This window comes from Megalops cyprinoides, chromosome 6, assembly GCF_013368585.1.
Source record: "Megalops cyprinoides isolate fMegCyp1 chromosome 6, fMegCyp1.pri, whole genome shotgun sequence".
Taxonomy (NCBI): domain Eukaryota; kingdom Metazoa; phylum Chordata; class Actinopteri; order Elopiformes; family Megalopidae; genus Megalops; species Megalops cyprinoides.
The window spans coordinates 16468236-16487480 of record NC_050588.1 but is presented as its reverse complement, the minus strand read 5'-3'; the positions used below and the strand labels follow the sequence as shown (position 1 = coordinate 16487480).

Below are 19245 nucleotides of genomic sequence, written 5' to 3'. Positions count from 1 at the left end.
AGTCAATCAAGAACCCAATCAGGAATCAGGAGTCAGAGCAGATCACACACTGATTCAAAGCAGGAATCACATGAGAAACTACAGCAGGAATGTAGTAAGTAAGTGCTCAGTTTCCTCACCTGAATTTTACACAAAAAACAGGTGAGATCACCCTACCACACTATGTGTATTCCTTAGGTACTAAGAAACATCAGCACGCAAAGCTGTATGATTGCAAATGGTGAGAAAATAGAATGCTTGTTACTCTAAATTTAAAACATAAAAATGTGTTACTATATTTGGAGTTTGTAGTTGTAATAGCTGTCCATGATATGATTAAGACAAAGTGGGGCACTCACATCTTTGAAAACCCGTTGGTCAGGTAAGCGGACCACCACTCGGAGACGGACATCATCTTTGCGGACGGGCAGGCTCACAGAGTCTATTGGGGTGACATCTGCAATAGACGAAGACAGGGATTTTTGTGCATCATAAAAATAACGCTGTTAATCACTCCATAAATATCACATGTGATACAAAGGACAATATGGAGCTAAAGAGAAATGCTAACTCCTTTGCGGAAATCTTGACTTCCTCCCTATGCCCACATTGACAGACGGTGTTGAAAATCAGGTTAGCTCTGTGGGACAGGACGGCGGCTATGCCTCACCTGGGTCCTTGCCCTCGCTGAGACTCAGAGTGAAAGACTTGGTGAGGGACATGGCTGCTGACAGCCGTGGTGATGACGCCAGCGATGGTGTCAGCCCTGGTGGCTGGGAGCTGGAGGTGGGAGGGCCAGGGGTGGGGGCACCGGTCTTCAGCTGATCATTCTCTGCTTTCAGGTTCTCCACAGTCATCTGTGGAGGGATGGAAGGAGTTACTGCAACAAGTCACAAGCTTATACTCAATCAATCTGTGAAGAAGTGGAGGATGGAGAATTCACAGTTAATTTTTGAAAATGATCCCAAACTAACTTGCAGTTTGTCCCCACACAAGAGAGGGCTGGTGCAAACAGTGATTTTGTTGGCAGATCTTGAGACATAAGAGTGACTAAATTAAACTACTATGCAAAAGTAACTACATTTCTTCATTAGTAAATTATTAAACTAAGAGGCAGTTTCAGACAATACAGGCATGCAGCATCCCTGAGGAAAATTTGCTGCTCTTTCTTCTAGATAACCCACACACATGTCCTTCCACTTTAGTCCAAAGAGACAGAGAGGGTTTGGGGGCTTTATCCTCATAAAAATCAGAAACAACAGTGGGCCCCATCATAGCAGTTGCTTTCAACTCTCAACAACCTAACCAATCAAAATCTCAGCAATTCTGTGTAAGCATTGGACACTGATCTATAATCAGTACACATGGCTGAGGGTAACACACCTGCATGTTGTTCATGGCTTCCTGAAGCTGCTCCAACTGGTGGGCGGAGCTCAGGGCCTCCAACCGGATGTCTGTCAGCTTCCTCTCCTTCTCCCACAGTTCGGAACGCAGGTCTGACACCACCTTCTCGTCACTCTCTGGCTCCTCATTGCCCTCGAAAATCCTACAGAACAGTTCAGAATGGTCAGCCCAGTCTTCCCAGTCTGATGAAGTACATAACGATGAGAGAGTGAGGGTTAGTGTACTCCATACTGAGTGCACCTACCATATGGCGTCAATCACTCACACTGGTTACAGCCAATCAGAAAAATATGCTCTCAAAAATTGGCTCAAATCAGTGAGTCACTGATAACATATGGTAACTCCATTTTTTGGGTTTGTGAAACCTCACTCTCCCATCGCCACCTGTCCATAGCCCAAGGGGCAGGGTGCACTTACAAAGCAGAGGCGACGGAGGTGGAGGACCTGAGGGATGAGGGAGGGTTTTCCCCTCCTTCGTGGGGCAGTTTGGGGGAGGAGGGGGCAGAGGAGTCGGGTGTAGCGATCTCCTCAATGTCCGAGTATGAGTTGGCTGACTTTGGACCCTTCTTAATGCTGAAGGCCTTGTTGAACGAACTCCTCAACTGAAGAGAGAGAAGATAAAGAGTAAGAGCAGAGAAGTGTGTGCCCTTTGGGAGGAGCCATGCTGAGGACCCAGGCACTATGTCCTGCGGGAACTGCTCTAAATACACAGGTTGAGCAGATCCACTGTAGCAGACAAGAAGATTTTTTTATAAACCTGAGTTAACAAAAAAAAAATTGTTCAACTATTTTGTATATTATTCTCTGCTATATGTCTTTTTAAGAAGTGAACTAAGATACTGCCAAGCACCACACCTATAATCAAACTACTAACATTCTCTTTTAGAATATTAACAGACGCAGACCTAAATTATAGGGGGGAAGACATTGGTCAATCTTGAAGAATATTTTAGTGTGTAAAGATTCAATTGATCCATGCAAAGAAACAAACATTTAATTTAGGGGGACCTTCTGGGACATCAAAAACATTTTGTTGCATGCTAGAAATGTCAGCGTAGGTAAGAAAGAATCTGTCTGCAGAAAGTGCAGTTTTGACATACCAAGTGTTAAAGTTGTAAATCCTAAATCACTGCACTGTTTTGTGCTCCCTTTACATACATATTAATACGCTAGAATTTCAGATGTTTAACTTCTTGTACAGCAACAAGACTACACAAAGGACATTCTGATGAACTAATTTACAAAAATGTAACATAGAACGTTAAGACATTCATTTGCCCGAACCTCATAATCTTGTCAGCGAGAATATCTGGGACACGCCAAGTTAAAAACTGAACAGTCTTTATAACGTAAGAGGAAGTCTGTGACAGGAATCAGCATACCCAGCCATACTTCCCAATGGCTTTTCTCAACGCAAATAACACAGAGAGTGATTGAGATGACAATGCACACTTTTTAAGTGGAGGACTTTGTGACACCTTTATGAAAACCTACTGTTAGGTTTGGTTTTTCAAGATGAATGGTGAGGACTCTTGCAACAAGGCAGCTCTCCTTTCAATCACCAAGTTTCTCATGACAGAAGCCTTAGAATGTAAAACTTGAAGTAAAATACAGCAATCCTGGAAATAATGAGTATGCTGTATCAAGCAACATATCTCTGTACTGTGCTGTCCTGGCTTTTCAAAAATTCTTGATATAATGTGGTCATTGTGGAATAACATTAGTGAATGAGAGGAAGTATAATTGAACAAGATGGTACTGTACGTAGCTTTTCCAAACATCTAAAAGTATGACTCATCGGGGCAGGGGTAGTAGAGGGGCGTTCAGGATTTGGGGAGGGGAGCAGAGCTAGCAGAAGGTGATACTCACCTCGCACACCTGAAATAAATAGCGAGCAAGCATGGGAGAAAGACCAGAGTCATACTTAGTCTCAGATTTGGAATGCCCAAATCTCTTGGACACACAGACAGACAGACACAAAGCGTTTACAGTGTGGACACAGAACACAGAGGACTGTACATTCATGCCACAGTGGGTCTTAGATAAAATAAACAGTGTCCTTCATATCCCACTATCCAAAAACATTTTTATACACAAGAGTTCAGTAGAGTGAGCATCATGAGCTGCTATTTTTGAAGGGTGGAAACCCAACTCATAACACATTCACTCCCCTGACTGTAACAATCAAGACCATGGCTACTCATCTCTGATCCTCAATGGATGAAATAAAACCAGACTTTCATCATTAACCCACTAAGACCCTCAGAACCGTGGAGAAAACATATTAACGCATTCCATGTAAATGTATTTGTAGATGTAAGATGATGATAAACTTACATCTACATGTAGGATAATGAGGTAATCAGAAAGCCAGGACCAGGGCTGAGTGGCACTGACATAGACACTTAAATTCTATTTACAGGTGTGTTCTGTACATATCAATTAATCCATTTACCATCAAGGTTAGTGAATATGCACAGACGTTTACACAGCATGACATCTTCAATCACAAGCAGACACTCTGCCTGGCCCCCCCTATTAGAAACTGACTACGCTAGTAGGAATATTCAGATACCCATTTCAAATGGTTTCTGATGATGCCTACAATGACACTCTTTAGTTATGCTTTGCTAGTTATTTCTAACTTTTACTTAATTGATTTATCAATGTCCAACAGTGATTAGTGATTGCTCTGCTGTGGGAAACCAGCTGTTATGTGATTACAAACACGTGTGTTACTGTTTTGCACTCAGCTCTTGAAAAAGGCACATGCACAAAAATCAAGCAAGTATGCTGGCGCCTATCGTTTCAGGATGACCAGAAGACTAATGAAAAATGAAAAGTAAGCGGTAGCATTGTTGATTTTTGGAATATGTCCCCCTTCGACAGTTTTGAATTGTGGCATCCTCCCTTACCCAGCTCTTCTTTTTCTTCTTCTTGGCATCAGCATCCTTGCAGCTGCCCACACTGGAGTGGCTGGTGATGCTGTTGAGGCTCGCGATGCTCTCAGAGGAGTTCTGACGCTTAATCCGCAGCTCTGGAAGGAGAAAGGGAGAAAGAGATAGATAGATAGAGAGAGAGAGAGAGAGAGAGAGAGAGAGAGAGAGAGAGAGAGAGAGAGAGAGAGAGAGAGAGAGAGAGAGAGAAAATTGGAGGTGTGCATCCACATCGGTATTGGATTGGAAGACCAGGTCTATCAGTGCATTCCTCTCATCTTTCTGGGAGAAGTCTGGATGAAATTTCAGTCCAGCAAAATGATCAAGCATACTAGTCTGGTCCAGCCAAAGCTTTTTACTGTGCGCAGATCTGATGCAACACATAAGACCAACATGGCAAAGCAGCAATGCTGTATTAAAGCTTCAAATACTTGAAACACAAACAGAAAATCGTTTTTCAATGGAACTTACGCATCACCTGCATATTTAGTGTATCATGAGTCGCATGGTCACAGGAAGTGGGAGTGAGCAGGAATGAGACCCCACCCATACCTTTGGGAGCAATGTCAGGGTTGTTAAGTGCTCCCTGGATGATGACCTGTGCCTCTGTGTTCTTGGCCTTCAGCACCTCAATGGTCTCTCTCAGATCCAACAGCTCAGTGTCCTGCAAGGACCATACCGATCAGTGCACAACCAACATCTGGTGATCATCTACAAAGACTGTGCAGCTGTTTTGTGACATCTCAGTGATTTTCTCTCAAGGCAAAGGGTGTGCCATTGGCTGTCTTTTGCAGTCTTTCTGGATTGTGTCCCCGCAAAGTGAACTGAATATCACTCTCTTCATCAGAGACTAAATCTCCTTAACTGTCAAAGTTTAGATAATACCCATCAGCCTCTCAATCCAGGTCATTTGGCTGCCAGACAGAGTTTGTGACAATAAATGAATGCACTTTTGCTGCATTCGAAGCAAAGCACCGCATACAGTCATTTGTTTTACAGGCTTCAGCCAAATCTCCTGTGACATAACAGTCTGTGTAAGGCCTACCTTCTGCTCAGCACTGACAGAAAGTGTTTGCAGCCGTGACGTCATGAGGGCCAGGCTCTGCTCAAATGCAGCTACGAGGTTGGCCTGTGCATAATCAAAAGAAAGACAAAGATCTGTCACAGAGTGAGAAAAAACAGGGACACACTACTGCATGTCAAATGACTGCTGGGACACTGCAGAAAGGAGAGGGGAGAAAGGGACAGTGAAGTTAAGGAGGGAGGCATATTCACAACATCACCAACAGCCCTGATAGAGACAGGTCCATTTCAGATTTCACACTGTTCGATTAATTACATAAATTATGTTCTAATTATGCCCACTTTATGCTTCACATTTCACCTTTTGCCTTGGTATCCATTTTTTTACTGCAGAGAGAGGCTACACCCACAGTAGAACTGACATCATCAAATCATGCCTTTGAAATAAGGATCACAATAAGTTCAAATTCTAAAACTTATGCATTGAAGCAATCTTTTATATCCCCATTTACATAAGTAAGAGGCAAAAGAATGCCTTTAATGCCTTCAAATACAGTTGAGGAAATTCTAGCTTTAAAGAATGCAGTGATCACTCAAACAAGCCATACACAATATATGACTTTGTCAACCTTTGGTCAAGAAGATATACTACATGTTTCCACATTGAATAAATAAAGTTATAGTTTGAATCCAAGCCCAAGGCAGAAATCCCCATCCTGGCTTTACTGTTTTGGCTCAGACTCACAGATTTATTGGACAGGAAAAAGTGAGAGACACAAATTATATCCAAATTACTGTGTTAAATTAATACTTTCCACTAATACCTATGGGATATGCTTACACGGAGGGAAAACAGATTACATTCTCAAGAAATATGGTAATTTCATAATATTAACTCATATAGTTTGGTGCAATATCTTCCTGCACGTTGGAACAGTTCTTGGCAGTGTGAAATATGATTTTTTCCCTAACAGTATACTGTGGGAACCAACAAGTTCCAAAACAAGAAAAAACACATTGCAACATGATGTATTTTATAGTGACCCCTAATATAGCCTATTCAATGAAAGCGAGCTTCAGTAAATATACTGCGCAGCCAAGGCATAGCAGAGGAATGCATGGGGGACAACACCAGGGAGGAAATGGAGAGGCCGCACTGTATCTGCTGTGGAGTGGAGAGTGCCTGCTCTTACACAGATCTCAGAGAAACAGTGTGAATAAACAACACAGCAACACACACACACACACCCACACAGGACAGAATTCCCCTGCTCACCAGACCTTACACAGCAATGGTGTACCTCACACATGACAACACCCACACACAAACACGCTCTCATATACACATACCCGCACACACTCATTCACATTCACGCACTCTGTCTCATATAACACCCCCCGCAACACACACACACACACACACACACGTGCACACAAAGGATTAAGACTCTCACACAGCACCTTTCCCTGTGCATGCTGATGTTATCCTACCACTTGGGCTAAAATGTCCGATATTCGTTTGATCACATGTGATCACGTGTGAACTGCCCCCCTACTTATCCTCCTTGACTGCTGGGAATGAAAGTACTGCATTAGCAGCGGTTGCCTGTGGTGCTCTGTCAGTGGCTGGCTGTCACTCCCAAGACAGCATTTTGATCAGGGTTAGGGATGGTCTCCATAGCCCACATGCTGCTGTTATGACACGGAAATGGCTGACATTCCTGTTATGTCTTGGACATTTCTCTCAGACCTTGCTATCCGAGGCATCCCAGCATGGTTTAAGCTGGGCAGTGCTGTCTGTACGTCCCACTGGACTGACACATGCTGTATGCATGTACAATGTCTACTTTTGCCAAAGCGCAGACCATTCGAAATACCATTTACTCTGTCAGCTAAAACAATTAGCTACCGAGGTACATTAGCTGTAGCGGTTGGGGACTTTGACTCATGTCCGGAAGGCTGAAGATTTGAATCCTGGATAGGGTGTTGCAGCTGTATCCTTGAGCAAGGAACTTAACCTGAACAACTTAGTTACTAATTACTTAAATGTAATACATCTTTCTGTATACATGAATAATGGGTAGGAAGATAAACCTGGACTGAGGTAACTGCAAATCAGTAATAGCAATAATATATTATTACAACATATAACAACAACAACAATAATAATGAGCAGGACAGCGGCTTTTGATTAAGTGTGCTCAGCACTGGTGGGTATAAGCATTAGACTGCCTACATAACATAGATAAGCTCTGTGAGTACCAGAATGGTGAGATACCGCTGTGATGTTTGCTCGGTGCATTGTGCAAATCAGTCAGCATAAAACTGTGCTACCACATGGAGCTTTGGCCTTTCCTTTGTGCCTCCTCCAATACAGGAATTATATAAATGTCTTCATGGCTGATCGTAAAGAGTGCATGCACTCACACATATAGGCCTTACAGACTCCTTACGTTGGCCTTAACTCGGGTTACCGTAATATGAGAGATACCCAATGGTAAACAAAACAGTGACCTGAGGACATACGTATATGCCTGATACGCTTGGGCCTGCAGGGCAGTATGGTGCTCAAGGAGCTGGGCTGTGCCCAGGTGGTTGAAGGTTTGATTCCATGACGGAGCACTGCTGTTGCATTTCTGAGGAAGATGTTTAACCGGAACTTATTCCATTAATGATCAGCTGTATGCACATATAATTGTAAGTTGTGCAAGCTGTCCTAGATAAGGGTGCCTGCTAAGCATATAAGCAATGTAATTTAATACAGTTATAAAATTAATTCTCTGCAGTCAACAACAACGTAACCCCACCCTCTCACCTGGTCTGACCCACAGATCAACCCATCAGAACCCAAAGTACACAAAGTGGCAACCATGTTGTGTGAAAGATATTTTGCAATTGATCCGTGATTGCACACAAGCGAAAGATGGAGCTGCTCATCCAGTAACATTACCACCGTCACCATTCCTGATCTGGGTCTCAATCACTACTCAGACATCACTGACTGAAAGAATATGCCATTTCATCTCACTGAAAAAGCTGAGATCTGTTAAACCTGATGGATTTCTGTTCATAAAAATTGTGCAGATAACAGGAAGTTACATTGAGAACAATCGCAAAGCTTTCCCATACATAAGGGAACTCATATCAATAAATTTACCTAAAACTGATTGCTCATAATAACACTGCTAACGTGTTACACACACTGCATACACACAGACATAAAATGCTGGAAATACAGGACAAGTCAATGGATGAATTAAAACACAGATAAAAAACTGATGTAGACAAAAAGGTATTCTATTCTCAGACAATACTAATCCTCCAAGCAGCATTCATTGATTTTGCTATTCCGCACTGGATTTAGATCATCTTTACAGAAGCTGTGCTCACCTCAGAACCCAGAAGTTTCAAACCTCAACAACATGCTTCCTATGACTGCCCTGCAGCACAGAAATGATGCTTTGGAGCCAATAATAGTCTCGTTTTACACTGAAAACGTGCATCTTTGTATCCCTATCTGCTGTGTGACTCTACATTCAGGGAACAAAACTGTGGGAAAGACAGGGGCAATGGGTTGCATGGAGCCTGTGGGGGTGTGAGCAATGTGGGCACACATGAAAGACAGGCAAGTTAAGGACAGGGGAAGGCACTGCATGGGCCATAAGTGTTCTTGCACACAGTATGTTTTCATAGCACCTATCATGTGTCACATATTTATTCCCAGAGACACCAGATCTGCTTCTATTTAGGGTAACAAACATATGTTCTAGATACTACTGGACTCTAAAGAAATAAAAAAAAAATCTTCAAGTTATGAGCAAACAAAAACTAAGTTCTTTAAGTCCTGATCCTACATTGTGCCTGTGACTTGCTCAGCAATAACATTCACATCTTGTAGAGTGCATCTGGAGGTTCTCTGCCATCATGAACACAGCTGGAGCACGTGTTGGCAGACAGGGCCCATAAACCACATTCCATGTAATTTTCCGTGTTTCAGACAGCATGCATGGAGGTGAAATTAGGACCCGATTATCTGATGGTGAATCAGTGCTATGGGGGACACTGTGTGACCACAGCTGCGTGGGCACAGCGGCCACAGTGAGGGCTGCCCTGGGATACCCACATTTTCAGACAGTTGGGAGGTCAGGTTGGCCACCTTCTCCTGGGACGTCTCCAGCTCCCATCTCAGTTTACGGATTTGCTGGAAAGAGGAAAGAGCCAGATTAATCACAGCAAGGGGAGAAAGGTCTGGTTTTTCCAACCAGTAAGGTGTCTCTTGTTCCTGTGGATTTGGCGGGGACACATCACTGGACTTCAGGGCTCTATGTTTGAATCCCAGGTGGCAGACCACTGTTGTAACCTTGAGAAAGGTGCTTCATCTACTTGCTTAAAAAAAAAAACCCAACTGTATACATTGGTAGCAGAAGGTGTGCATCGCAAATCACCTTTAATAAGATTATTAGCATTAATATTCAACAAAATTTGCATTAGAGGTATAACATTAATCAACTAGGGGTGTCAAGTCATCTTTGTTGCCAAAAAGTTTCTAAAAATGTTTTAGCTTAGCTGTGACAGCTGCTAACTACAGCATAACCTTGCATGCCCTCAGAATAGTCAACAGTGACAAATGGTTTTTGTTTTGGCCTTTTTTCTTGAGTGTGCAGGAAAACATATGGTAAGAAAAAATGCAAATGCATTGCCTCAGATGACGGGTACATCATAGCACATGGATTGAGTGAATGAGCGGAGGTGATGGACTGGGGCTCAGGAATGCGAATGTGTCGAACTCAAAAAGCTTTTACAGCAGCAGCCTGTCACTGTCCACTGTCCAGGAGCAAGAGCTTTAGAAGTGACAGCATGTGATGCATTAGTGACAGTTTGGTGCCTGGTGCAATGGAGGCTCTGTCGGTTTGGAGCGCAGCAGTGAGAGATGGATAGAGATGGAGGGAGGGATGAGAGGATCCACCCGGGGGTGGCGAGGAGGAGGGTTGGAAGCACACACTTACCTCTCCCTGCATTCTCTCTTCAGCCTGGGAAAGCATGAGGGACAGAGAGACAGAAGAATAAGCTACAGCAGGGGGTGGGGTGTGGGGGGAGGGGGACTGTGACTGGAGAGGACAGGTGGGGGCCACAGTTGTGAACTATCAGAGGGACAGTTTGTACTGGGATCAACCTCAACAAAAAGCTCAGGGTGGAATGGAGGGCCAATAAAGTGTATGAGGGTATGTGTATGTGCATGTGACCTACGTGTGAGCGTGTGCGCTTGTGTTAATCAAATCCTCACGGCTGTCTTATGACTTAATGTTAATGTATAACTGCCTGGAATATGTCCTGATGACTGAAGAAAATCAGATTCTGTGCGGGTACTACCTCTGCTGCTGTACATTGAAAAACATTTTGAAGAACAGACTGGACTGGCAGTATGCATTCCAGGTTATGCCTCTGTGATGCTGCACTATTCAGACAGAGCTGGCAGTCATACTGAAGACCATGTTTCCCATGGGCACGCGAGCTGAACTTTCTGGACTCAGTTCTGCTGCAGTATGCAGTTTTTACTCACCGAGGAATAGTTTGATGAAGCGCTGGATGCCAGAGAGAGGACAGAGCCGTGGACTGAGAGAGGAAGACAGAGAGAGAGATGGAGAGAAAAGAATATGGATTTATAAGAGTATTAAAAAAAAGACATGAGTGTATTTCTTTACATAAGAATAAGAATGTGCACAAACCAGTATAGACACATTTTTTTACTGTTCATACATTTAAAACTAGGCCCCTCCCCGGCACAAAAAAATGAAACATGCAGTCAATTCTCTATCACTTCACTCTGGATAAAAGCAACTGACTACATACACTTGTTTTTTTTTTGCATACTCAGCTTAATTGTACACCAATACAATGGTAAAGAGCATATGCACTTATTTGAAGTTGACTTCATTAACATTTAATAATGACAGCTGCTTCAAGTGTTGCGGGCTTGTTTGAGACTATGGATTCATAATACTGTCAATCATTTGAATCTTTTTATAGGGGGGGTCACAATTAGCTACACACAGGACTCACACTGCACAGCAGAGATGCAACAAATGAGCAGCACAAGAAAACAAGCAAAAAGAATTGACATAATAAAAGAGGTACTGGCAGACACACATGCTTTCCTTCTTTCTTTATTTAGCACACTGAGAAGGCCTTAGCTGTGCAGGGCTGGCCGTGCAGGGCGGCAGGTTAACCCTTAACCCTAGACTGACCCAGACTGGGAGGCCCAAGGACAGATGGGCAGCCCACTCGCTCACCGTCATCCCCGGGCTCGCGGAAGGATCCGGACCGAATCATGCTCTTTGGCCGGTCGGCCAGCGAGAGGCTGCTGCCGAGAGGGGAGGTGCCGTAGAGCTCAAAGGCGGAGTCGTGGGTGGGGATGCTGTTGGAGCGCATGATCCGCGGAGCGCTGCCTCCATTAGGGGTGGGGGCCACTGCGGGAGACAGGAGAGAGAGTCACACAGACCTCCTGCACTGCTCCACAGCTCTGAGAGCTGCAGACATACAACTACTTTTATTATTTCATTATTGGCATTTAGCAGATGGTCTTGTCCAGAGTGACTTACATCAGTTACAGTGTTTTTTTTTTCTACAATATTATCCATTTATACAGCTGGATATTTACTGAGGCAATTGTGGGTTAAGTACCTTGCCCAAGGGTACAGCAGCAGTGCCCCAGTGGGTAATCGAACCGGCAACCACTTATTTGCCACAACAAACTTACCACAACAAACTACTTGACACAGTCTCACTTGTCATATTACTTCCACCACAGTGAATGACAGAAATATAGTATAAGTGTATATAGTATAAGGACATCACATCTTATAAGGATCCACCAAGGTCAAAAACATACAGTACCACTCAAATGCTTGGACACACTTTTCTTTATTGTTGCTATTTTCCACATTTTAGAATAACAGTAAAGACATCAAAACTATGAAATAGCACAAAAACTGTTAGAAACAAATCAAAAATCTATTTTAGAGACTTCAAAGTAGCCAAAAACATTTTTTTTTTCGAAATAAATTCATAAATAGGCATTAACTACATGATTTATATTTGTCTAAGAAACAAATTTCAAGCATTTGTGCATTTCATCAGGTGTGTCCAAACTTTTGACTGGTACTGTGGATGCAGAATAACTACTGCAGATACGTTACATTGCTCTATGTTACTATGCTCAGTGTTCAGTACAGGAATTGTAATGTGAATTACAGTTCAGAATGTAGGGAACTCACCAACATTGGTGGGAGGGGCCTTGCCCGAAGAGAGCGAGACAGAGGTGGGCGAGGGCAGTTGTGGAGGGCTCTCTGACTCTGTCAGGCTGACAATGGTGTGGGAGTGTCTCCTCTCCTTCCCTTCCTTAACTTCCTCATCAGATTGACCGTAACGGCTGGAGCAAGACAAAGACAGGAGGTGGAGCCGTTACTGTTATGCTACTGTAACACTGAATCAGTGATTTGGTAATTAACTGAAACCATTATGATGATGCGGTAAAAGTCACCGTAAATGTTACAGGTAACAAAGACAGGTTACCTCAATCCTTTCTTGGGTAGGGTGTTCCGATCCCTTTGTGAACTAGGAACAAAATAAAATTGACGCTATAAAATGGTTGAACAAATTAAGATAAAGACCACTCATTCAAACCTTGTGCACCACATGGAGTAAAAGCGATTATTACAGCCAGATTTGGTTTGCAGCCAATATCAATTTCTGATCTGGCCAGCAGGGGGTGTCTGCACTCATCTCTTATCTCTGGACTTCAGAGATCTCGGTGAGACCTCTTCAACATCAAGCAGTGTAAACATAGCTGAAATACGGCAAAGGGATAAGAGGATTGCTCTCACAGCAGTGCTTGGCAGGGGGTACAGGAAAGCTTGGGATATGAGTCTCAAGGCACTTCCAGTGCTACATTGGTCTACTCGCACCCCTAAAACTATGGGGAATGTGGGATGTCGGATGACGTGTGGATCAATTTTTGAAGTTTTACAATGGCTGTTGAGTAAATCTAAAATTTTGTAGCACCAGCATGCAAAATGACCATAGTTTAAATTGTTGGCACGCAATCACCACATGGCGGATACAGACATTAATTTTAATGAGGCTGTTGCATCAACTGGATGATAAAGTGTTCTTGTAGGGCTGTCTGTACAGGCATAAAAAATGCATCAAAAATCAAACCAAATGAATGCTTTGAAGCCTCCTTCCCTCTCCTAGAAGCACAGGCCATTCTTTCTGCTGAAATGAATCATGGGGGCCCTACCCTGCAGAGTGGGGTCTGCAGGGAGTGGAGTGGCCAGGGTCATTACTTGCAGAGGCCAGCAGGGGGAGCGAGATCACACTGGCGGATCCAGCATTGACTATTGTGCAATTCTCAGTTTGTTGGCAGGGTTGTACCTGTCTGGGAGTGTGATGGAGGCCCTGCTGCCTGCTCCCCAGGTCCCCCTGCCCCTCTCCTCCTCACGCTCCCCGGGGCCTGGCGGCAGGCTGAGGTGGAGGGGCAGGGACTCCATGCTGCGGTGGAGCCCCGCCAGCCTCGGGTAGAGCAGGGGAGAGCCGGAAAAGCAGTCCGGGGAGTCGATGTGGAGGACAGGCGCGGGGCTGGGCGTCAGGCGGGGGGTGGCGCTTGACCCCGCCAGGTCCTGGAGCTTGGAGTAGGGGGGCACTTTGGGCGGGAGATCTTGGAGGCCCAAGCAGGAGTCCAGGCTGTTGGAGCTCACCTTGTCTAAGTGAGCCAGGCTGGGCGGCCGCCCCAGAGACTTGCTGCCAAACGCCCTATGAATCAGACATCCGAGCCCAATGTCAAAAGCTGTGACAGGCTAAGGACTGTGGCCGCCCGGGGCTCTGGGAGTTATGAATAAGAAATGGCAACAAAATGCTACACACGACCAGATGGCCCTTCTTACTAAATAACACTATATTTGAAGGGAATTCAGCTCCATCTGCATGCAACACAATGATAATGAGAAAAGTAAAGTAGAACTTTAAGTATCCTGACACCAAACTAAATTTAGCCTACATTTCTTTTACCGCTATGGCCTAAACTCCACACACTGCAAACAAACATACAAAGACCTGTGCATTTTGGGGGTTGACAGAAAGAGATCTGTGTACTATATGACAATTTTTCCACCTTTGTCAAAGAACAATGAAAATCTACTTCCTTATGTAGGTGTCAACATTCAGGCATGACATGTGGTGAATACTAACATGCATTATAATTCAGTACTACATTATACCAACAGAAAACGCCAAAGTACCCTGGAACTGCAATAAAGTGATGCCAGATACTTATCAATACCTATACCTATGCCAGGTATGTATCAATACCAATACCTATCTATCAAAAACATCAATTAGCACTCAATTTCATAGTTACACCAGAAATAGTGGCATCACCAAGTGTGATTTTCAAAATGCAAAACAAAGAGTTAATGAGAGAAATTAAATATTATTACTGTATATATACAATCATTCCACCCAAATAATCATTATCATTATATCATCATCTCATATCATTATGAGAAAGGCCACTCTTCAATACTACAGACTGGAGAGAAACTAAATGATACAGTGACAGAGGGAAGATATGGACAGGAAATGAGAGAGACAAACAGACAAAATGACAGACTATGACTAATACCAGGTCATGCATCCCAGATGAAAAGATCTGAATCCAGTAGGCACAGATTCCAAACACAGGAAGCTGATAAATGAGCAATGAGAAAGCAGAAGGTGATGAGAAGAGAGAGCTGGTGTGAGATGGTGACGATACAGCTCTGAGATGGGACAGAACAGCATGGCACAGGACAGGGCAGGTACCTGTGAGTGATGGGCGAGGACAGGTCTGAGTACTTGCTCCCACTAGACTGGCGCAGGCCCTGTAGTTTGGAGCTGGCCTCCCCGGGGGTGAGGGGGGGCTTCAGGGGTCCGTACTCAGAGTCAGACGCCACGGCCTTGGCCTTGGCCTTCTCCTTCTCACGGTCGGTCTGGTTGACCGGGCCCACGCTGGCACGGTTGGCCTTGCTGCTGGAGGGCTCTTTCAGCCTGCCGCTGCTGCCGGGGGTGGGGCTGAGGGCGGGGCTGGGGGTGGGGGCGGGCTTGAGGCTGAGCAGGGCGGCGTCGATGTTGCTGCTGACGGGCCGGCTGGCGGGCCGGCTGGTGAGGCTCATGGCGCTGGACTTGGCGGGGCGGGGAAGGCTGCGGTACTGGATGCTGCTGCGGGCGTTGGGGGAGAGGAAGCCTTGCTCGAGGTTGGAAACGTCCAGGCTGTTCTTCCGCCCTCCCCCTCCCACTCCCCCTCCACCACTGCCTCCTGCACTCAACGGCTTCACGGGGATGCTGGACGACTTGGGAGTCTTGCCAACGGTGGCAGAACCGCTGGAGATGGTGGCGCCTCCTGCCGTCATCACCGTGGCTGTGCCGGTGGCAGGGGGTGGCTTTTTGTAGCCGAAGGAGCCTCCGGTGGTGGGCCGGACGAGGCCCGAAGGGGGCTTGCCTCTGTCCCTCCCAGCATCTGAGCAGGAGCGCTGAAGGCCCGAAGCTTTCACCGCCACCCGGCTCTTGTCCACTGGCTTCTGGTCGCTCTTTTGTGCTGAAACACACAGAGGGAGACGACACAGGATAGCTCACTCTTTCCATACACAACTGTGGTCATTTGGATTGACGGGGATCTCTCTGTCAGGCCTTTGGAACTTGGAGTGCTAATCTAAAGTAAAATGATGCTGGAAAGGAAGCTTTGATTTTTGTTTTGCAAGTATTCAAACCCTTGAAAAATTCTCACATTTTACTGAATTACGAATGATACACTGAAATTTCATTCAGTGTGACATTTTATTTAAAACACTAAAACTCAAAATTAATTATTTAAAGGTGACATTGGTTTATGTTAGAAAATATGGTTTTATGTTAGAGTGACCCAGCTAAGATGTGGGAAAATGTTTTTTGGTAAGATGAGACCAAGACAGAGCTTTTTGTCCAAAATTCAAAGCACTAATGCGTGGCGCAAATGTAACACTGCGTATGCCCCAGGTAACACCATCCCCACAGAGAAGTATGCTGGTGGCAGCATCATGCTGTGGGGATGCTTTTGCAGCCACATGGACTGGGCATCTTGTTAAAACTGAAAGAAGATACTGCAAGATAACGTGCTGCAGTCCACTAAAAAACTGAAACCTGGGAGAAACGTCACCTTTCAGAAGGACAATGAACATAAGCACAAGGCCAAAGCAACACTGGTGTGGTTCAATAACAAAATGGTAAATGTTCTAATACAAATCTCAATCTCATTGAGAATCTGTGGCACTATTATAAAAGTGCAGTCCACAAGCATCATCAAACCAACCTGAACAAGAAGAACTGGCAAACATCACTCCCAAACAGTGTGTAAAGCTGCTAGATACTTAGCCAAAAGACTTAAAGCTGTTATTGCAGCAAAAGGTGGCTCTACCAACTATTCATGTGTGGGGTTTGATACTTTTGCAAACATATTTCAGTTTTTTATTTTTCTTAAAAATATTTTCTAACATAAAACCAATGTCACCTTTAAATAATTAATTTTGAGTTTCAGTGCTTATGAATAATGAATCAAACTTTAAAGTATTCAGTAAAATGTGAGAATTAGCTAAGGGTCTGAATACTTTTGCAAGGCTCTATACACATACATATTATATCCTCCCTAAAATTACTCAACTGAACTCTGTCAGTAACAGTTACAGCCATATACCACAAACTGAAGCTGTAGTTTCACTGCATAAAAGCAACAGCATGGTCCCATATGAGCATCGGTATGCAATCAAGTTATAGAAACGGAAATCAGCTGACATATATGCACATTACATCTGTGTTCACTCAGAGATATTTACATATTCACAGTGGGCATCATGACTCACATGGGGTTATACATGTCAGGGCAACATCACAATATTTGTCTTTATCCTTAAAACATTACAAAACATTTACCCCATATTAGACAAATTTAATCATGCCCTATTAAAAGACATTGGCTTATAAAATCCTAACCATTTACAGTCCATCTCCAAGGCTGAAATAATGCAACCCCTTTAGAAGAGCAGCTTTCATTTCAAACAAAGGCTCCTGCTGCATACTCTAGTTTGTTACAGAACTCGAAAGTCAGCACTGAAAGAGCTTTGTCAAGGATAACCATGATTTTCCAAAAGCCACGGAAGACACAGTCTTTTCATCCATCGACCATCATTAAAGCACATTCCAGCTAGCCCATTGCTCATTACAGTGAAGCGAGTGATGTGACACTTTTATAGCACTGATCTGTCATACAGCCAGGATCGGGAACTGGGCCAGAGACTCAGCATGTCAGGGCTGTGTAACAAAGAGAGCTGCAGCAGGGAGGAACTACTGCAGCATTGCCTCTAATCTGGAGAGGGGAAGAGAGGGTGAAACAGAGAAAGGGATAGAGGTGAAGCAGAGAAAAGAAACAGAGAAGGGGAATAGTGAAATGGGGAAGGAGACCATAAACGAGAGGGAGTGAGAAAAAAAAGGGTGACATTTTTAACGATTTCCTTAAAACTGATGAGATTTTAACTGAATTTTAGCTGCACATTTGTTGGGTGGTTCTCAAACAACCACTACAATTTAACAACACAAACTGCTATCAGCTATAAATCAAAGTGATTCATTTATGTTTTTTTTTTTACATCAAACACTTTACTTACGTAAAATTACCAACAAAGCTGGCGACACATTTTACAAAATAAATAACATATTGTCTTCTGCTGTACAGCAATGCAGATTCCCCCCACCACATCTTTTCTAAGCAGTCCATATTATTCATCAAAGTATGAAATAAAAAAAATCAATCGTTATTTGAAAAGTGAGAGGGAACAGAGGGGAGGAAAATGAAAAAAGGAAAAAGAAACAGCTTCAGAGGGATAGAGAAAAGGGGTGAGGGATATTAGCAAGGCAGACAGAGGAAAGACTGATGGAAAGAGTGAGAAACAATGATGGAAGAGAGAAGGAGAGGCAGAGGGAGAACAGGAAAAGAAACGGGTGAAACAGAATGAAAATAATTATCAGAGGAGAGAGATGGAGATGGAGAAATACAGTGAGAGAGATGGGGGAAGAGAAGGGAAGCAGAAACTAAAGGAGAGACATAGCTGCTGGCCACCAGCAGGTAATGATTATCAATGACTTTCACAGTTACAGATGAGTCTTCTTGAACCCTTCTGGTACTGAGACTGAATCAGCCAAATGATTTCTGTCTATAGAGGAGCCTGCTGTTTGTTTTATCACTGTAATTCTACAATTGTGTAGACTGGGCAGAAAGAAATAACAACATGACTCAGATCACAGACCATGATTGGAATATAACATTATCACTCAATCCAAATTCAAACCCGCTGAAAACAAACTTTTGGCATTACATCCCAACTGAACCCCAGGTGACGCACTGAATACGTCGACATTCGTCAATGGCGGACTCATACAGAAAATCTCGCTTTCGAGGGCAGAATGATCGCTTGTAGAGCAAACCTGCTGACACAGGCTTTCATCGGTGACCAAAACGGCATTTGGTGTCTCCTCAGTCTTTTTTTGGTTTTGAGGCTCGCAGACAGCATAATGAACACTTCCCGGTCTGGACTGACGGAGTATTTCATTTTCATTTTTGAGGTTTTCTGCTCTGCATTGGCTGGAGGCCCACCCAAATAAGCCTTCTGCATCCCACTCACAGTCATCCAACATATGTTTTATAAGGCCCCCATATATGTCACACAGCCATCACAATCATACAGATTTTTAGATCTACGACAATTTCACCAGGACCCTCTCCTGTATTCTTGTGAAACATTCAAATAATGGAGACCATTATTTAAAGTGTATATAGCTTTTT

The 19245-nt window shown here is 43.9% G+C and overlaps 1 protein-coding gene across 2 annotated transcripts in view; it reads right to left on the bottom strand.

Annotated features, from left to right (window-relative positions):
- The window catches only part of LOC118778820 (neuron navigator 1-like), an 84951-nt gene that overhangs the window by 6599 nt on the left and 59107 nt on the right, over nucleotides 1-19245 (bottom strand). For both annotated transcript variants that reach the window (XM_036530565.1, XM_036530566.1), the window contains 15 exons: nucleotides 15201-15972; nucleotides 13776-14153; nucleotides 12915-12956; nucleotides 12617-12771; nucleotides 11633-11809; nucleotides 10903-10955; nucleotides 10349-10372; nucleotides 9466-9543; nucleotides 5365-5448; nucleotides 4872-4983; nucleotides 4299-4420; nucleotides 1801-1985; nucleotides 1363-1525; nucleotides 650-836; nucleotides 339-436 (listed from right to left, as the gene is read on the bottom strand). In XM_036530565.1, the coding sequence (XP_036386458.1) occupies nucleotides 339-436; nucleotides 650-836; nucleotides 1363-1525; nucleotides 1801-1985; nucleotides 4299-4420; nucleotides 4872-4983; nucleotides 5365-5448; nucleotides 9466-9543; nucleotides 10349-10372; nucleotides 10903-10955; nucleotides 11633-11809; nucleotides 12617-12771; nucleotides 12915-12956; nucleotides 13776-14153; nucleotides 15201-15972 (2630 nt within the window). The remainder of the gene's footprint in view (nucleotides 1-338; nucleotides 437-649; nucleotides 837-1362; nucleotides 1526-1800; nucleotides 1986-4298; nucleotides 4421-4871; nucleotides 4984-5364; nucleotides 5449-9465; nucleotides 9544-10348; nucleotides 10373-10902; nucleotides 10956-11632; nucleotides 11810-12616; nucleotides 12772-12914; nucleotides 12957-13775; nucleotides 14154-15200; nucleotides 15973-19245) is intronic.